We start from the raw sequence: 19,474 nt of genomic DNA on the forward strand, positions 1-19,474 counted from the left end.
AGTCATGATGCGCGTTATGGTCAATAATACCCAGCAGTTAGACAGACATAAGATACCCATTACAATTTCCAATCACATGAATGAAGTGTGCCTCACTCCCTGTCAACTTAAGTTGGGCACATTCAAAGCAAACAAGCCACTTCCCAAAACCAACAAGTAGAATCCCTCCCTCAACCCATATGCCTCCCATTCCCCAGCTCTCGCGCCCATCACGCAGTTAACTACCCCTGCCAGTGGAGCTTCAGGGCCACACAGCTCCCAAAGCTCCCGAGACTGCCGACCGATACTGAAACCCACATTACAGTCATCCACACCAAATGCTGGCGTCATATGCCCGACAAGGCGGCTTCAGCCCTTTTTTTTTCTTTTCCTCGCACGCTCGTTAAGACTTACACTTTCATTTTTGTTTCCCTTTGCGTTCCTTCGTGACAGTATGAACATCCTCCGCTGGCCAGATATCCCTCACCCAGCCCTCGTGGCGACCACCGCCGCCGTCGCAACCGCCTCGCTCATCGTCCTCGCCAAAGCGACCCTCTGGCCGCGCAGACAGCGCATCCTACGAAGTCCTTTGAAGACAGTCATACCTAGGGCGTCGGAGGCAGAGCTCAATGAGTTGGTGTACCTGCCCGATGCGTTTCCGGGGGCACGCGACGTGGAAACACCGGTATGTAAACACGCTTGATTCGCATGGCAGACATCTAACGTTTGTAGTATGGCACAATCCGGGTATATGAATTCGGACCAGAAGATGGTGAAAAGGTCCTCCTCGTTCATGGGATAAGTACCTCGTGCATCACACTGGGACGAATTGCACACGCCCTCGTCAAGCGAGGATGTCGGGTCATGCTCTTCGTATGTTTCTTTACCTACCTATCTTGTGAAAGTAAGCTAATTAGTATAGGACCTCTTTGGACGTGGCTTCACAGATGGGGTAGGCGATATCCCGCACGACACGCGCCTCTACACCACGCAGATGCTCCTCGTGCTGGCATCCTCCCGCCTCTCCTGGACAGGAACATCCGGGTTCAGACTAATAGGGTACTCATTGGGCGGGGCCATCGTCATCCCCTTTGCGAATGCGTTCCCGCACATGGTCTCGTCGCTGGTTCTCCTCGCGCCAGCAGGTCTTATTGACGCGGCGTCCTTTGGCGCCGTAAGCCGGTTCATCTTCTCGAGCGGGTTTATCCCGGAGCGCATTCTGGCGGTTCTAACGGGGAGGAGGCTGCAGCGACCGATTGCGGCGTCGAGGTCCAAGGCCAAGGCTGCGGCGGTGATGGCAGCCGCTGAGGCAGAGGATTTGAATGGGGAGACGAAGACGCCGTTGGAGGAGAGGGTGTTGGAGTATGTGCGGTGGATGGTGCTTCATCATGAGGGCTTCGTGCCGGCGTTTATGTCGTGTATTCGGTATGCGCCGCTGACGGAGCAGCACGAGCAGTGGAAGGGTCTTGCGAGGAGGGATAGGGGCACTACGGCGGTAATTTTCGCGGAGAGGGATGAGTTGATTAGTGCGGAGGATTATGCGCGTGATGGACTGCCGCTTGCAGGGGGCGAGGGACATGTCTTTTGGAGGGTGGTTCCGGGAAGCCATGATTTTGTAATGACGCATGTGAGTGTGATTATGGAGCAGCTGGATGAGTTTTGGGATATGAAAGCGTAGAGCGTGTTCTTCACATTGGCCGCGTTGCGAATAGATGGTGTCAGAAATAGTGGTATTGAGTTATATAGCTTACATCTAGATGAGGAGTAGGATAGCGCTTGCTTTTTGAAATTATATACCATCATGATATTTTAATACAGGCTTTGAAGAAGATGCGTGGCGTGATATCTAACAATGAGATGAAGGGAGGAGCGCGTAAGCTAGATGAAGACAAATATATACGCAGAAACCAGGTGCAGCTGCAAGGTTTGATCCTAAAACAAAAAAAAAAAAAACGCCGGCCATATGTAGTGCTTTTTTACTCATGAGATCCAACCATTCTGCCTATCAACGATCCAACGCTTGACTTTGGCACTGTAATACTTGTTAGCGACAATACTCCATTTCACGCTTGCAATAATTCGTTTCTCACCATTTGCCAGTATACACCTCTCCTTTTTAGTAACTCCACATGATTCCCTTGTTCCAACAACTTTCCGCCTTCGCCTAGCACGAAAATGACATCTGCATTTTGGACCGTGGCCAATCTATGTGCCACCACGACCATGGTTCGGCCTTTGCCCGCGCGTTCAAAAGCTGCTTGGACCAGCTTCTCGCTTTCCGAGTCAAGAGAACTGGTGGCTTCGTCGAGTAGGAGAATATCAGGGTCTCGGATGAGAGCACGAGCAATAGCAACGCGCTGTTTCTGTCCTCCTGAGAGGGTGACGCCACGAGATCCAATGTTGGTGTTGTATCCTTCTGGGAGGGATACGATGAAATCGTGAATGGAGGCGTCTCGGCAAGCTTGATGGAGCTGCTCATCCGTCGTAGTCTGGTCATTAACGCCCAGGAGGATGTTTTCTCGGATAGTCCCTAGGTATGGTGTAAGTTGGGTGAATGAATGGTGCCATATACAAAGGCTTCAGTCATGGATATTTACCTTGAAATAGGGTTGCCTCTTGCGCTACAAGCGAAAGATGTCGTCTGTAGGCGTACACATTCACATCGGTGATGTCCTTGCCATTGCAAAGAATTCTTCCCCTGTCCAGGTCGTAGAATCTATGTCATTGTTAGCGGGTGGCTCAACGGCAGAAATAAGCGGATTGCGTTTGGCCCGAACCTTTCCAACAGCGAGATAATGCTCGTTTTGCCACAGCCAGAAGCTCCAACCAATGCAGCAAACTGGCCCTTTTCAATCGTCAAGCTCAGGCCGTCAAATACAGGAGTCTCCCGTGTGGGATATTTGAAATGGATATCGTCCAGCTCAATTTTCATTCCTCCTTTGCCTTCCGTAATGTCCTCATCCTCGGAATGCTCATCGCGTAGTCTCGAGTCTCTCATGTTGAGAATTCTGTTCGAGGCAGCTGTCACTTGAGCCGCATTGGGTCCGAAACTTAATCCCTGGCCGGCACTCTCACCAGCCTGGATAATGGACATGAAGCAAACAAAAAAGTTCATGATTTGATACTCGCCACTCAGAAGAAGTCTCCCGCCATAATAGAAGACGAGAGCTTGGCATGCCATGGTGGCGCTGTCTGAGAAGCCGAAGAGCAAACTGACCCATCTAGCTTTCTTGAACGCTGTCATGACATGACCTTTGCACAGTTCTTCAAATCTTTGGCAGATTGGGTCTTCCAAGGTCAGCGAAGTGACAGTGCGGAAAGCCCCAATGGACTCAGATGCGAACTTTGAGCTTTCCGCGAATACCTCACTATTCATCTTGTCAAACTGGATCTCATATTTGAAGCGCCAGTAGGACGAGCCAATGAGTACGGGTAAAACGACACAGCTTGAAACCAATGCCAATTTCCATCCAAACGCAAAAGCAATGGCAATGGATCCTGAAAGACTGCAAATGGCGACATAGACACTAGCCATGTTGGCTCCCATAAGCTCTTCGAGCTGCTTCGGATCTCCAGACGCGCGGGATGTCATGGTGCCTTGTGAGTGGTCCTCTTCGTCGAAGAATGATGTCTTCTGATACAAGATAGCCTCGAAGTACATCTGCTGATACTTGTTGCGAATGATGGACGCCAGTCTAGTGGAGAATAAGAAGCAAAAGAAATAGGCGAGGCCGACTCCAACAGCGAGAACCACCCACATAAGGGACCAAAAGTTGCCTTCAGACATGAGCTTTGGCTTGTCAGCCTCGTACTTAAAAATGACCACAACGTTGGCGAATAGATAAGCTTGAAGGGGAATGGCAGCTCCCGCACATGCCGCAAAAAATACGGTCAAGAACATGAGGTACCAATGCTGTTTGGACTCGTAGAAGAAACGACCAAAACTCTTAATCAGATTACGTTGTTTGTCCAATTTGGTCTCAGTCTTGGCTTCATGTTCTGATTTGGCCTTGCTCTTCTCCCGTTCCAAGGTGCTGCCCTCGCCGTCTTTGTCGAGAGAATCGTCTGCTGATTCGTTTTCAGCTCCAAGGGATAACGCCTGCGCATTGACAAGGCCAGCGTATACACCATCTGCCATTGCGATGAGGCTTTCGTGCGTTCCGCTCTCCACCACTTTGCCTTTCTTTAGAACAACAATGCGGTCTGCCTTCTTGATGGTTGACAAGCGATGCGCAATGGTGATGGTAGTTCGGTTTTGGGCAACTCGGTCCAGGGCAGCCTGCACAATCCGTTCACCGCGGACATCAATTGCACTAGTGGCTTCGTCAAGAATGAGAATCTTTGGTTTTCGAACAATAGAGCGGGCGATGGCGATTCTTTGTCGTTGACCCCCAGAGAGTTTGGCTCCGCTATCTCCAACAAGAGTGTCATAACCCTACCGGAGTGTTAGTAGAGATGATTATTAGAAGAAATCGCCACAATATTCGACGTACCGCAGGGAGCTTGTCAATAAACTCGTCAGCGAATGCTTCTTTGCACGCCTCTTCGACTAGTTTTCTCTTGGCCTCCTCCGACTCGTGTTCCCATTGGGAACCTACCAAGCCATTGGCAACATTCGTGTAGATAGTGTCATTAAAAAGAAAGGGTTCTTGCTGGACCAGGCCAATTTGCGATCGCCACCATCGCAATTCAATTTCATCCAACTGGTGGCCAGAAGTTGAAATAGAGCCACTGAGTTTGATAGGTGGGCCGGTCTCCTCGGGTTCAGCTTGTCCTTCCTCCGGTTCATCCTCTTCGGATTCGGAGCCCTTCTTCTTCTTCTTCTTCTGTTCCACAGCTTTCGCTACGACGTATTGGTCCCTCAGTGTGTACCATCGCTCTATGAGACCAACAATAGTACTTTTTCCAGAGCCAGACGGTCCGACAATTGCCGTAATTTTTCCAGCCTCAATGCGCAAGTCTAATTCATCAAGAATCTTGACATGGGGCCGACTGGGGTAGGCGAACGTAACCTTATCTAAGACAATATCGTTGGTAGCGGAGACCTCGGGGTCCTTGAGGTGGCCTTTGCTCGGGGCAGGGGCGTCGATAACCGTGAAGAATTGGCAAGCGGCTACTGTAGCTTTGCTGACGGCCAACAGCGGAGTTGACGTTCGCTCCAGAGAGAAGACGACCATCATGACGGAGAACAAAACACTAGGTGTGGGAATTAGTCCTACTCTGTCGCCGTGGGAAACAATGGTATCTTACATAACAATAGTACTGAGATCACCTCTTGAGCTATCAACAAATGACTTGATGCCGTACCAGAAAGCGAGGCCGAATGCGGCAAAAGCACCAAAGAACTGCGAGAATATCAGCATGCTGCAACAGACGCACTGGTGTTCCTGGACAACGTACGATGAGTCCAAACTGAAGGGCAATGAGGGGAGACATGAACTGGGCATGCTGCTTGGTCTCTTCAACAAATGCTGCATATTTCTTGGCAATGCGTGATTCAGCGCCACACGCCATGATCATCCGAATGCTGGCCATAGCCTCGCTGGCGACGGCTGCTGCTTTTCCTTCGGCCTAGTTTGCACCGCAGTATTAGCAAAACAACCTTATCTTCGATCAGACCACATTTCCAAACATTACCTTTGTTACTCGAGTGTTGCCTTTGACGATGAAGGGTAGTAGGATGGAGACTGTCAAAGCAATAAATAGAATTGACGATGCCGTCACAAGAGTCAATGACCAGTTGTACGTGAAGGCTATGATGATTGCGGCGATGATTGTTGATGAAAACTCCACAAAGACGCCAAGTTTCTCCGAAATACCTAGTTGGAGAGTGTTGCTGGTGCTTGTAATAGTAGTGGTAGCATATCCAGGGGGCATCGAGTCCAAAACATGAATACTCTGAGCAAACAAAGCTTGCAGGTAGTGCAGGCGGATCGCCGAAGACAGCCTGATTCCAATCATGCGGAAACATAGCTTGAAGACATCCAGTTAGTAGAGAGTTCGTCAACGTTGCCGAATTTCCAAAGTACGTACCTTGTTGATATAGTTGAGTCCAAGGCGAGCAATAAACAGCGCAAACATGTATAGTCTGATTGATGAAAATGTCAGTTTCATACTGAAGGGAATGCGGCAGACAACTTGGTGCTTACGCTAGCTTATCCAGCTTGGCTTCAAAGTCGGCCTTAGCCTTGGCAACATCAAGATCTGGGGAGAAGTTTGCAAAGCTGCTGAAATTGCCAACGAACTTGCCTAAACATTGACAATAGCGGTATTAGTGCATCACTTGCTTCTAGCGAGTCTTTGGTTGCTGATTACACGATGAAGAAACTTACCGAATACAACGTTCATCAGGGGTAGCGTTATGCCAGCTCCAATGGAGGCGCACACACCGGCTGCGTAGGCCAGGAAATCCCATTTCGAAGCATACTTGAAGACTCTCTGTTGTTGGATGTTGATAAATACCTATTATTCCACACAAGATCAACAGTGGCGCTGAGAAACTTACCAAGTAGTCGTTAAATGTTGCCGTTCGCTCAGGGCGTGGTTTCGCCTCGTCTGGTGTATCGTCAACGGCTCCATCCTCACGTTTCTCATTGTCTAGTGTAGTTGAGGAGGAAGGAGCGAAGGGCTTCTCAGCCTTGTGGCCCTCATCTACGACGGCTGCGCTCATTCTGACGATGCTAGAGTGTCAGAAACCATCGATAAAGAGCGAAGACGATTGCACAGAGCAAAGTGCGAGAAGCAAGCGAGAAGTATGGCAGTTGTATCGTTTCAATCCCTCCCAGATGCACATGCAGGCACATGTCCCCGTTTAAAGCGTGGGCGCCACACTTGGCAAGGATTCAAGGAATATCTCTTAGTCTGTTTGGGCCAGACGGAAGGCGCACCCATTTGCCCTTCCTGGATGGGGAAAATGGGGCAGCAATACTCCGTACTGCATACTCCATAACTATTCCATACATGTCAACGTTTGTCATACAGCATTTTGTTTTGATGCCACCAGACCACACCAGACTGCACCAGACCTAACCTAGCTAGCCAAGCAATGTCACGCCCTGCCGCCTGGTGTCATTCGGGTCCGTTGCGGGAGCCGGGCAATTGCGATCGGATTCCATGTCATCAATCAGCCAGCTTGACTTGCTCGGAATCAATGATCCATCGATACCTTTAACATCATCCCGCTTCACTCGACTCCGTATGCTTCTGAAGACGTTCGAGGCAGAAAGTCCCTGGCAATTTACCACAGCTGGGTCCGCGCCAGGTCTATCCGCAGAAGCGAGCACTGTACAGAATGCTTGTTGACTCTTCTCCCTTCAAGATTGGCTCGGAAAGCATCAGACACCAGATCAGATACCAAGCAGGTCCGACCAGGCCAGAAGTGGTAAACGAAATACGGCTGCGTGTAGTCGTCAGCGCACCAGGAGAGTGGAGATTCAAGTCAGTCCGTCAACCTTTCACCTTTGTCCAGCTTGCATTACGTGGGTCTGATCTATCTGGTGCAGGGCGGGATGGGTATGCCACCCCCAGTTTATTATCATCTTGCTGGCCCCGACTTGCATGCATGTCCTTGTAATCTGGCAGCTACCTGCAGCTCCTTCCCGCCCAGGGTTCGAAATTCATGGATAATGTGAAATTACACCAGGCTGTCCACGCAGACTTTCACTGTGAATGGTAAAGCTTGATATTGCACAGTACAGTGCAGTTAGGTCAGGTTCCGCTCAACAAGTCAAGTCAATCAACATATACGGAGTACGCGAAGGATCCGATGTCATTATTGCGAGATTTTTCGTTCAGAGATAAACGAACCGAAAGTCACGGACCTCTTCCGAGGAGGGACGTCATGTCATGGCTTGGCTGGTTCGCCACGAGAACAATGTCACACGGGCTACATACTGGTTCAGCTTCCAATACTCATTCCAAGGTGATGTTGTTAGTCCCAATCTTCCCCAGCAGATGCATATCTGCCAAAGTCCCAACAGGGCACAACAAGTGACATGTCTCATGTCAGCAGAGATTGATTGATGTCTGGTAAGCGAGTGATAAGACTCTTCAAGAAGCACCGTCACTCGTGACTCACCACAAACCCGTATATGAGCACCGAATGCAGTCAACCTGCAGCGGTGCAGTCCCATACTGTACAGTACTGTATGCGGCTCGACAACAGAGCATATCTGAGTCGCAGCTAAATTTAAGGCCTCCTGCGGCCGCAACAGATAACTAGCTAACAAGTCTAAGGCCAAGTACAATGTGAAAGCAAAGCATTGTTCATAATATTGAACCGGGCCGCAGTAAGGTTGCGCCACTTTAAATCCGGCAAAAGCCACCCAACAAATTCAGGCATGCATCTCTTTTCTTCGAAATCTGGGGGGAAAGGTGTGCAGTTCCAGGCTTTGGTTTCGTACGGTACTGACAACGGTAATGCACGGTACCATACAGTGCTGTCCTTGGAATACATTGATTCCATGTTCTTTCCTCTTAGTGAGCCCCCTGCCCAGCTTGAGCTTATTTCACGCTGCCTGTTGCCAAGCCGGCTGCCTGACTCTAAAATTCATTTGACAGTTTGTACTGGCTCGGTCGCAGCCCGGACCCCTTCATGACCCCGAGAATCCGATATGAATCAAGGCTCCACCTCTTTTCAGCCCCTTCAGCCAGCACGGATATGTACGGCGCTGTTACTGTCCCAGCACAGCACTTATTTATTTATTTATCAAGCCGCATGTCAACATCATCACAAACACGATTGGCCATAAAAAGACTGAAGTCTCGAAGTCGTCATCGATTTCCACGCCGTTGACTCACTATTGCAGGTATCAATTCAGTCACCTCAAACGACAAGGTTCACCTGGTTCCGTCACTTGCTTGGCAGCTCAAAAACCTTGTTTTACTGTGATGCGAATACTGTGACTGTCTCAGCTCACTGCATGCAGCCTGGTGTTTCCGAGCCAGCTTGTTCAGCGAAGTGCTGAAAATCGCCTAATCTCACTGAGCTATCACAATTAAACACAAAGGTTGTGGTTCCGAGCAGTTCCTCAAAGGCACGGAAATTATACTTTACGCCAGCACCAATTTACCCCAGCAGGCGACGTTGAATGTCTGGAGTCTCCCCACAATGGCGTTCCAGAATTAGAAGTTTTGATATTGTCTTGAAGCCAGTCCAGTTCCCCCACTTTCGGCCGATAAGAGGAGGACCTGCAGTGTTCTCAGAGCCGGAGATTTGAACCAGACTGGTTAGGCTCTGTTTAGGCTCACTGAGGTAAGCACCTGTTGTAGGAGCGACTGCCGATGCCTTTGTTGCAGATCATGTCAGCAGGCTGAACTGAACCACAACAAAGATCAATACCAATAGCGTTGTAAGTGCCGTAGATTGATGGTGAGCAAGCCTAGTTTGAATTGGCCTGAGGAGGATTCTGTTTGTGATGGCCGTGGAATATGGTGCTCTTGTTTCTTACCCTACACCTAATGTAACCCGAGGTGGCCATTCACATAAAAATGAGCTCCTAGCACCGCATCACTGGCGCAATTTCAAAAGCATTTCCCGAGTCGCTGTCCTAGTAAAGTAGGAGCCTGAAATAGACAAGCAATGCACTGTAAGACATATAGTGTGACAACGTAGTCCACAGTTGTTGTAGAAGTGCGGCACACATCTTGGCAAAGATTTGGCCAGTACCAACGAGAGCTCTGTCTAACATTGCCAACATAGTATACAAAATTTACCATCTAGTACCAAGAAAGTAATGATGCATACTTACAGAAGATCTTAAAGATTGTCAAATTAATTTGCTAGGATCTTACTTGCAACTATACCAAGAAATTGCTTTGACCACTGGTGTTAACAGAACCAAACCGGTCCTAAGTGTAAGAACATGACAACATCACGCCATGTAATAGACTGGAATGTAGAGTCACAACTACCAGACTAGATTGGTTGTTCACTTGCCATGCTTGGCCACAATCAACCCAAACCTTGTATGTGGTCGACAAGCCGAACAGCCTAGGTTAACTAGCTGACTCTCAGCCAATCAACGACAAGTAAGCATATGATATCCTCTAGACTTCCCAAATGAAACCATCAATTCCGAAATCTGAAACATAGCATACACTTGACTTGGACGAATTGAATCAATGCCCGCTCAGTCAGATACCCCTGATAAATCTCGTGAAAGCACCTGACAGCGGCCATGCACCGGAATTCATATATGACAAACCGCCCAAACATGTGATTCAAATCGCCATATCTCTCATGTGCTGAGGTTTTACGCGTACAATAGAAGGCTCAATGGGTGTCGCGGTGTTAGTACATAGAGGTAATAGTGAGACCTGCGACAAGTCTGCCATAAGTCGGGTTTCGCAGACATGACGGGTTTCAGCAGATTCAAGAGACTGGTCTAATAACAAACCCGGGGTGTTGGGCCCGGTCGGTTTGCCATGTGAAGTTGGAAATGAAGCCTCCGCTGAACTCACTTGTGACATCGTGTCCCCCGGCTGCATATTACCGCCTCATGGTGTCGTGGCGACATTGAGATGGTATATGCACCTGCCGCCAGAAACAGTGTTCAATGTTGAACAATCTAGATGGAACTTACAGCATGGCCTCCCACCGCAAAAAAGTGATACATCTTTGAGCTGCTGCTCATGACTTGTTCGCCGGTTATTCCTCTTTCTCAACCCCAACAAACTAAAGTCAAGTTTCTTATATTCTAAGCCTAAAGTCATCTCGGCACCTAGATCGCCCTCATTGACCGTAACCAGGTTGGCGCATTCATAAAAGCAAAGGGTTGTGAATAAAATAGTAGCCTTTGCTGCGAGAGGCAGCCTATGCGGTATACAGCGATTTTGGGCAGCGGACCAGATTCATCTAAGACGGTATAAGCACCAGACTCCTTAAGAGACCTCTTGCATCCCTGAAAACATGTCCAACACGTTTGTTGACGTGTCACTGTCAGAAGGTAAGTCGACGGTAGTAACCTCCATCAATGGTCCATGGAATATCCATCACGACTCTACATTGAACTTGACCACGAGGGAAACTTAACCCACAAACTGCCAGGCTCGGCCACCCTGAGCTGAGGCATTATGTCGTTCGTCGTCAAGTCACTTTTTGCAGACGCAATGGCTCTTCTGTGCCGTCAGTTGTTTCATACCGGTCAATACACATCGCCTCAGCGATCCGCTCAATATATGTCTATGTCATGTCATTCTGGAGGTCTTGACACGTCCAAAATAAGAGAAAAAAGGAAGCAATGTTGGTTTTCAAGTCACCCGCTCCTGTTTCGGGACCTGAGAAGTGCATGGTACTGGCAGATGAGTGCATTAAGTTATCCAATTCTAGTCTACCTGCAGCGTGGTTGTAAGTTGCGTAACGTTTTGTAAGGCTCAGGTTCTCCTTATTCAAGTTCCTTGACCCTCCGCATAGAAGCCTGCCTTTTCAGTCCGGCTCGTTCTATTCTTGTCAAGCGATTCTTTCCTTTTATGCATACATATCAGATTTTGCCGAGACGATCAGACATCCAAGATGGGTGGGAAAGCGCAACAGAGTTCCGACGGATGAGCAACTCAAAGAATACGATGGCCATGTTGCGGAAAGGGAAGCTGAAATCAGACGACCTGCCAAAAAGATTCAGGTTATGCCGGATGAACAGTGGTATCGATGTAAGAAGTCTCGTTATCTGCGTAGTCATGGCAGGAGAGTTACATGTGGGAAGTCAGACGACGAAACCTTGCAATCCGATACAAGTTATTTTTATTCTTCAAGGAGAACATCGACAATACCGGGGGCGATGTCGTTGACTTTCAGCAGACGCTTGCCGCTATTTGCCATAGCATTGCCAAGATCTCTGCATGTATTGCCAGCTTGTCGCCCCGAGGCCTGAAAGGGAGCGGTATCGTGATTATTACCGTGACCGGAGGGAATTCCTTGTCGAGTTCATCCGGTATGTCCTTGGAATGTCGGTGGACGACGACGTTCAAAGGGTGATTGCGGCCGCCTCCGCAGAGGTAAGACGACAAGATTTCAACTCTCTGATCTCGAAAGTAGGCCGGTTCTAATAGTCTGAAGATAAACCAGGCAGACTTCGTTTGATATCAGTTAAAGCAGGATTTTGATGACGGCGTCTCGTACTGCACCCTCATTATGAAGCTTCAGGAAATCCCAGGATACTTGGACCAGGAAGCGACCTCCGATATGCGTTGGTGACTGATGGTAAGATTGAATCCTGTTTACGAAAGCTATGTATTTAAACCCGAGAATCTCGTGGAACCGGCGCAGCGCTCTTTCAGGGGATCTTTGCCGGAGAACTACGCCCATCTATTCCAGTTCAACCCCAAACACCTTGCAGTCCTCGACTCAATTTTCGACAAAGGGCAAAGTCTTGTTGTATTTAAAAAAGTGTTACTGCGATGTCGAGTGGTCCAAAAGCCTAGCTTGTCTGACTAGCCAAAAGGAAAATCTCGGCTCAATCGTCAATAATGACTCTGCCAGAAACAAGTTCTCGGCGAGATCTTGGAGTTGCATGCTCGGACAAGCAAGCTGGCTATGGATACGGCGTTGATTCGAAATGCCACATACGACGAGGAAGCTATCCACAAAGAAAAGGAGTTTGACGATCAATACCTGAAGGTCGGTCTCGAAGTCCAGGAGTTCTTTACGGAGGTATATGCCAAAACTGAAGAAGAAGAAGAACTTGTTCAGAAGCTACTTCGGCTGGACAAGGAGAATACTCATACTTCGGCCTTCGCTGAAGCGTATTTCTGATATTCGTCACCAGTTCTTACTTGTCAATCAATGCCACAGCAGGTGCTGTTCGACACACATGCGCACAGATCCATGGCTTTAAGTTATTCCGGCAAATGATAAAGTCCTAATCTTTCTCTCGCAAGTAGTTTTAAATTGATTTACTTTTGACGTAGTTGGATTCAGCTCGTCACAACACCTTCAGATGTACCACTTTCTGGCGCCGTGAACAGAGTCAGCGTTTTGGGCAAGAAGATCATAGTATCCGGCGCTATCGGCTCGCTATCATATAACTAATATGTTTATGCCTTTCCGGTCGTTCCGTTTCCTTAGCGGTGAAGGAAATTCCGCTTCCCGTGAACGAAATCTCTGCAATGATGTGCCTAAATTTTAGGGCACCCTGCAGACATGTAGCCACATCATCACAATACAATTAGGTATAATTGAATCTTTGAGACGACTTACTTAATTCATCTCGTAATAATTACTCACAAATATGGCTCGGCAAGTTCCTTGCCATATAACGTTCAATATGGTCGGCAGTTGAGACGTCTCCCCATATTGTAAGTGCCAACTGACAATATGGTACTCCGTATATTGGGGCCAAAGACGCATTGATATTGACTGCATTTGAACCGCAAAGCTCTAGTCACTGACAATCATCTACCCTGTGCGCTGGTAATTGTCCCACCACCTTCATTGATTCCTTCTGGGGATCGTCAACATGTTCATCAAGCACGGACGCTCCTGTAATCCGGTACCAGGATATCCCAGCCTTCGGGCTTCCTTGGGAATTGGGTTATGTTCGGCTTTGGCAGCTGCCGAAGTCTAAAGTTGAAATGTGCGACATTTACATGCTTACTTGGTGGGTTGTAGAGGGAAGAGGGGATGCAGCCGACATGCATTGCGAGGCTGAAGATTTTGCGGAATATGCGTCTACCACACATATAAGATGGCTCACATATCGGACAATTCAGCTCGCGCTAGGATTATTAGCATGGCGGCTCGCCAACCGCAAGGTTAGAAACTGAGGGAATTCTTCACCGACAAATGCATTTCTTTCGGATGGCAAAGGTCGTGAATGCATATTCGTTGATTTGTTATAGTGGTCTGGTGAACCAAAGCTTTCTATCATGCAGCCCATAATATAAGGAGGGATTCACCGCCAATTTTGGCTTGGAGGGATTTGGCACTCTCTTTCTGTACGATCGGTTGCGAACTGATGACAAACTAGATTCTAAGCATCCCGTATCGACTTTAAAGCAGAGGACTGAGGATTTGGTGATATCCAGGGATGTCACGCAGAAATCAACACTCAACCAGTGTGGGATTCAAGAGAGAGTACGAGCTAAGCCGTGTGTGTTTTGACCAGTTGTCTCCGGCGACGGGACAGATTGTTTCTGCAACATGGACTCTCTTACTCCCTTTGACTGAAGTTGGGTTTGTGCATCGTGCATCAGTGACGGAATGAGCTTGCTCGAGGCAGCCATTTTGCGGAGTAGTCTAAGTCGCACAATGTAACCTCATCGGATAGTGTCTCCACGACTTGCTTCTGTTGTGTCTCCCTTGCGGACTTGATGCTAGCGATCTATCGGATTGTATTGAACAAAGTTTGGCGGAAACAAGAGGTGCAAAGCTGACATCCCCAGGGAAAGTTGGTGAAGACTACAAATGATGGGATGACAAATTCAATTGTAATAACGTTTGGTCCTTGCGTCGGCAGAGCCACGAGTCTCAGGCCCAAGACAATGCAAAGTGATGAGAAAGGTATGCATCAAACTAATCTCGCTTGAGTAGCTGATGTAGATGAATACCAGGAATTACTTATTCATCAATACTGCCCTAAAACCAAACAATTGTATAGCTGAAATGTGCTTTTGGGTACGGAATACATTTGACTAGGAACACGTCAAAAATCGTCTTCACCAGGAGCAAACAAGAAGTAGATGGTACCTCATAGTAGCAATCCGAGAGGGGAACAAGACAATTCCCTCTGCGGTACAGCAATCGCTGAGATTGCAAGACGCAATTTCTTCCCTGACTGAACGCAATCAACTCGTGACAAACAGCGTCTGACCAGCTGTAGCAAGCGGGCAATAGGCAGCATATCAGACGAAATATCAAACAGCCTGTGCATGTGCCAAAAACGACGTGGCTAGTGTCAGCCACTCGCCATCCTCGCCAGGAACTTGGCAGACTCTAACTCAGACCTGATGAGAAGCTCTGATCCAATCAAGACGATGCTTGTGCGCCAGTAGGAGGGACAAGACGGGCGTTCACCTTCCCGCCGCCCTCCAAGGCAGAGCTCCGCACAGATTGGTGACGAAAAAAAAGGCATCGTGGATTGGAAATCAGATGAGATGGCTGATGGAGGCGGACATTGAAGCTTGTGCTCGAACCTTGTGTGCGATGGGAGGTGTTTCAAAGACAGGCACATGGTCGTGCGTTGCAGCAGTAAGACCGAGAGAAGCTTAGCCTCCTCGAGTGGCGTCTCGAGGCCGGTGGACAGGTAATGGACAATGGGTGAAAGGCAAAAAGAGGCCAATTGACAACGCTGGCAAGGATTGGGTGGTGGAAGCAGGGGCTTGATATGGAAGACAACGGGAGACAGTTGATTGTCAATGTGTCTCAATCTGGCTCTGCCTTCAAAGCTGGGGTTTGTGTGCATGTGTTGTCTGTGAGAGTGGAAGATGGTGTGGTTGTGTGGTCAATGGTGTGGGTGCTTGGGTGCCAAAGAGTCAAGGTGTCAAGTCTGGTGTGTGTGGAAACTGTGGGAGGGTAGGGCCGTGATCCGGGAGGCGGACCAGACATCTGGATGGAGCCCAGCCTTTGGTGTCCAAGTCTGGTCTGGCCTGTTCCTTCTCTATTCGTCGCTGGGACGGTCTGTGCAAGCCCAAGAGTGCAAGAACCTGGCAACATCAGGGCAGGTGCAAGGGACGAGAAGCTGGTTGTGGACAAAAACTCTGACCGCACGTGGTCAGTGGTTTTTCGTTTTTTGGTCATGGCCATCGTCTGTGCTTTGATGAATGCAAATAACGAATGTTGGCTATGACAAGGCCCTTTGTTCAAGCCTCCGGCGGGTGTTCTTTCAATCCGATCAGACTTGCACAACCAACGGTCTACACAAAATATTACTTGTCCTCCGCCCAGCAATTGACAGCTCACCAAGCCGCCCACTTGCTTGGCGCAGAAACCCGTCGACAAAGATGGCGGTATACCGATCTACATCAAAGTTGTGTTCAGGATTGATCTATTGTTGTTTGTATCAATGATGAAAGCGGCCAGGAAGGAAAAACGAGTCGCAAGCAAGGGCTTCCTTTCCACAAGGGAGGGAGGGATACATGCCCTTGAGGTCCTTGACCCCTGATGCTGCCAAACTGAGCACAGGCAAACCAGCGTTGCATCGCAGGCCAAGCGTCAACTAGCCTCTGCCAGACTAGACAGCGGATGGAGGTCTGGTAGGCACCTTGGCACCCAAGCAGCCACCTAGCAAATGCCGTCCCCGCTGCTAGACAAAACTCAACTCGATTTGCGATTTGCTGGACCGGCAACCAGCTCTCTTGGTCTATTTGCCACCAATTGATGGCCTGCTTGTCTTGCTGCTTCTGTTCCTGATTGCCATTTACAGTACAGCTGTAAGTCATGGAGATTTGCTCCGGTACTCAAATTCTGTTGCCCCGGACCCACGTCTGCGCCCGGGCCGGGGTTTACGCTCACATACGGAGTACATACATACAGAAAGTACTTGCACCTGAGTGCTCCGTATGGAGGAGAGATACCTACCTAGGTGGGTATGGAGAACATATGGCAAATCAAGCAGGGCAATTCCCAAGCGAGCAGCACTGGACAGGCTCACCAGTTCACCGTCGTAATCGAGACGACAGTGGTGGGGGGTTTACATGGTGACCCTAGCTACCATTTGCTGTCTACGGTGTACGAAGCATGTCTTGCTCAGTCTTACTGGTGCTTGACTCCATGGGTGAGCACAGCAAACCACTTTTCCGGGACAAAGCGTGCATAATGACGATAAGTTTTTGTTGCCCTGCTTGGGTCAGCCACGCAAAATCCGTCTACTTTGCCAGACCATTGCTTTTTCTTGCCCCGGGAGGTACGGAAGAGAGATTCTCGTCTGCCGTCCCCAAGCACACCACCACCACCACCACCACCACCAAGGGCCCAGATAACCTGCCCGAGCTTGTCAAACGGCGCCAATTTGTTAGCCCGGTACGAACGTCCTGCGCCATGACGCTGTTGTTGTGGACCCTCTCATTGGTTGGTCTGGGTCTTAGTTTTGGTCAACCCATTCATCCCTTGTCTCGCTCAGCTGCGGGTGACGGCTGAGACATGATATGGAAAGCCTTGCGGTCTTGACTCGGGAAGGATATTACCCTGAAAATACGGAGTATAACAAGAAGAAAAAGGATAAAAAAGAAAACATGAAGGAGCCAAACTCATTTATTTTCCGGCAGTCCCCCTTCTCTACATCACGTCCTTGGCTACACTTTTTCCCACCCACGTTGTTTTATCCTTGAAGTTTCACTTTGTTTCCTGAGCATCACTTATTTGAGGCACCTGTCTCAACTCTCCCTTCTCTCTTACACATGTGTATACCACAGACTCGCATCACCGCCCCAAGGCCTGCTCCATGCTCTCGTTTCGTTTTACGGAAATCGTCATCTCTTTTTCAAATATCTCCTAGTTTCTGTTAGATCAATAATACGGCGGCTTTCTTCTTATTCTGCAACAAGTTAATCAATAACGATATCGACCTCGCATTGTCTGCATCGAAAGGACCGCAAAGAGAAAAAAAAATCACGTCACCGACCCTTCGTCTTCCTTCACATACCCACCTGTGCCTCCACTCTCGTCATCCACAAACGCGTCAAAAATCGAGCAAGGACGAGGAAATAGAGCAGAAAACGGACGTGGCAGACGAAAACAAAGTCTCCTCATACTTGCATCTATTGTCTTGATTTCAACCTGAACGCCATCGTCATAAAACAGCCAATATTTGGTGACGCCACGGTGCCGCAAACTGCGCTATACCAGTTCTACTCAGCCGCTCCGTGCAACCCTCTTTTCCCCCACGAGGCCATTGTTCGTTCCTGGACTTGAAACGCTTAGTGCATCATCAGCCACACCTCCACGAAGGGAAAAGGGTGTCTATCAATAGCTTTCGGTCGTTTTACAATCTTGGGAACCCCTGCACGAATTGTGCTTGTCTTGCAGAACCGATCAGGGATCGATTTCTTTACCGAGTTTGCTCTGGGTTTGTTAATTAAGAGACTGTTGCCAGGCACTTGTAGCAAACATGGCTTGTTTGATTCCTCTTTCCCTCAATACCGACTGCCAGGCAAAGAGATATACGGTCTATTTCCCATGCAATGAGGATATGCTAAGGAGCTTTGAAGCTGGCTCACAGTCTCTATCAAGTTCAGCAAACCAGCAGGGATTTGAGAAGGAAGACCAAGAGATACTACGCGAAATGCAACCTATTCCCCGGACAAGTATGGAGTGGAAGGCGGCTTTGGGCGAGATCAAGAGAGATTATATGAACCGTCGGTTTAGACAGTGTGCTACACGATGTCACGAAATCCTCGAATATGGTGCTAAGCTTGTAAGTCTTTAGTCTTCACGCCTTTTTCTCTTCGCACACAGTCACTCCCATCCTCAAAGTGTTGCTGAGAGAGAAGTCATTCATGCTGACATGAACAATGGCGTAGAACAAAGCACACCCTGTGCACCTCGTCTATCTTCGCTTCTACGCAGCCACAGCACTCGAAATGCAAGCCCGCGCAATCCACCACTCTTCACCATCTCGGACCAGTCTTCTCAAACAAGCATACGACCATCTCAGTGCTGCTTCTTCCCTCGCCAAACAAGCTGATGAAGATGTAAGCCGTCCGTCATCGCGGGTATCGTCGCCATTGTCCAGCTTGCATTCATCATTTGATTCCAATGCATCTGCCTCGACCGTTTCCACAAGAATGTCGTCGCCGGCCCCGTCATTGAGCTCCATTGACGAAAGCGCCTTCAAGCCAATTCAACGACCAAGACCAAAGAAACGTGTTGCGTTCTGCGACGAACCCATCATGGAGCCCATCATTCGACCCGATTCCCCTACCCTGGGATTTGATGAATGGCTCGGCCGGTCCTCACCGGAACCCATCTATCCCGAGTCTATTCTGAAAACCGCCAAGCCTTCACCTGCGGCAGCCATTACTACAAACCTGGAACCGGCAAGCCCAAACCCCAGCGAAGTTGATGACAACGACCCATTCTTCCATACTCGCTCTATTCACCGATTCTGCACCATCCTCGGCAGCATTCGTCGCCAAATTACCTCTCACATGACGACCTTGGACATCGAAATTGTCGCTTGCCAAATCCCTAGTGTGCCCGCCAGTACGAATCACGAAATGCGAGCCTTGGATGTGAAGGCTCGAATTGAGAGGCTACGAGCATGCGGCTGGAAGCGCGCACGTTTCGATGCAGAGCGGTACGAAAGACTGCGGGAGAACGCCCTTGCTGATATGGTGGAGTGAACTTTGATCACTGAGACTCGAAAATACGGGTAATACCGGGAGACGACTATGATGCTGTGAAATGAATGGATTTGTATTTTTTCTTAGTATATATCTTGACTTCCTCAGTTGAAGTCTACAGAATATGGGTACGGCGTATGGGAGGCTTGGTGTATTTGACGATTTTGTTTATTGGTTGTATACCACGGATCTAAGTGCTGGGTAATGAACACACGAAACT

At 48.8% G+C, this 19,474-nt stretch overlaps 4 protein-coding genes across 4 annotated transcripts; 3 read left to right on the forward strand and 1 right to left on the reverse strand.

Moving 5' to 3' along the window:
* Window positions 1–433: 433 nt before the first annotated feature.
* Window positions 434–1,657, forward strand: VFPPC_13369 (C6 and C2H2 transcription factor RegA-like protein; the record flags this gene model as incomplete). The annotated part of the gene is made up of 3 exons (XM_018291146.1): window positions 434–664; window positions 712–852; window positions 902–1,657. The coding sequence occupies 3 exons, from the start codon at window positions 434–436 to the stop codon at window positions 1,655–1,657; spliced, it is 1,128 nt and encodes a 375-aa protein (XP_018147050.1).
* A 327-nt stretch (window positions 1,658–1,984) lies between these two features.
* VFPPC_02972 (multidrug resistance protein 1) lies at window positions 1,985–6,649 on the reverse strand (the record flags this gene model as incomplete). The annotated part of the gene is made up of 12 exons (XM_018282537.1): window positions 1,985–2,011; window positions 2,070–2,509; window positions 2,577–2,695; window positions 2,757–4,414; window positions 4,473–5,175; window positions 5,230–5,324; window positions 5,380–5,550; window positions 5,617–5,952; window positions 6,013–6,067; window positions 6,129–6,228; window positions 6,312–6,417; window positions 6,485–6,649. 12 exons carry the CDS (start codon window positions 6,647–6,649, stop codon window positions 1,985–1,987), a joined length of 3,975 nt encoding a protein of 1,324 aa, XP_018147051.1.
* Window positions 6,650–11,922: 5,273 nt separating this feature from the next.
* VFPPC_17552 (hypothetical protein) lies at window positions 11,923–12,730 on the forward strand (the record flags this gene model as incomplete). The annotated part of the gene is made up of 2 exons (XM_022429251.1): window positions 11,923–11,973; window positions 12,458–12,730. The coding sequence occupies 2 exons, from the start codon at window positions 11,923–11,925 to the stop codon at window positions 12,728–12,730; spliced, it is 324 nt and encodes a 107-aa protein (XP_022285722.1).
* Window positions 12,731–18,020: 5,290 nt separating this feature from the next.
* On the forward strand, window positions 18,021–19,254 carry VFPPC_13371 (hypothetical protein; the record flags this gene model as incomplete). The annotated part of the gene is made up of 2 exons (XM_018291148.1): window positions 18,021–18,326; window positions 18,433–19,254. The coding sequence occupies 2 exons, from the start codon at window positions 18,021–18,023 to the stop codon at window positions 19,252–19,254; spliced, it is 1,128 nt and encodes a 375-aa protein (XP_018147054.1).
* Between the last annotated feature and the right edge of the window lie 220 nt (window positions 19,255–19,474).

Source organism: Pochonia chlamydosporia, chromosome 2, assembly GCF_001653235.2.
Source record: "Pochonia chlamydosporia 170 chromosome 2, whole genome shotgun sequence".
NCBI classification, from domain to species: domain Eukaryota; kingdom Fungi; phylum Ascomycota; class Sordariomycetes; order Hypocreales; family Clavicipitaceae; genus Pochonia; species Pochonia chlamydosporia.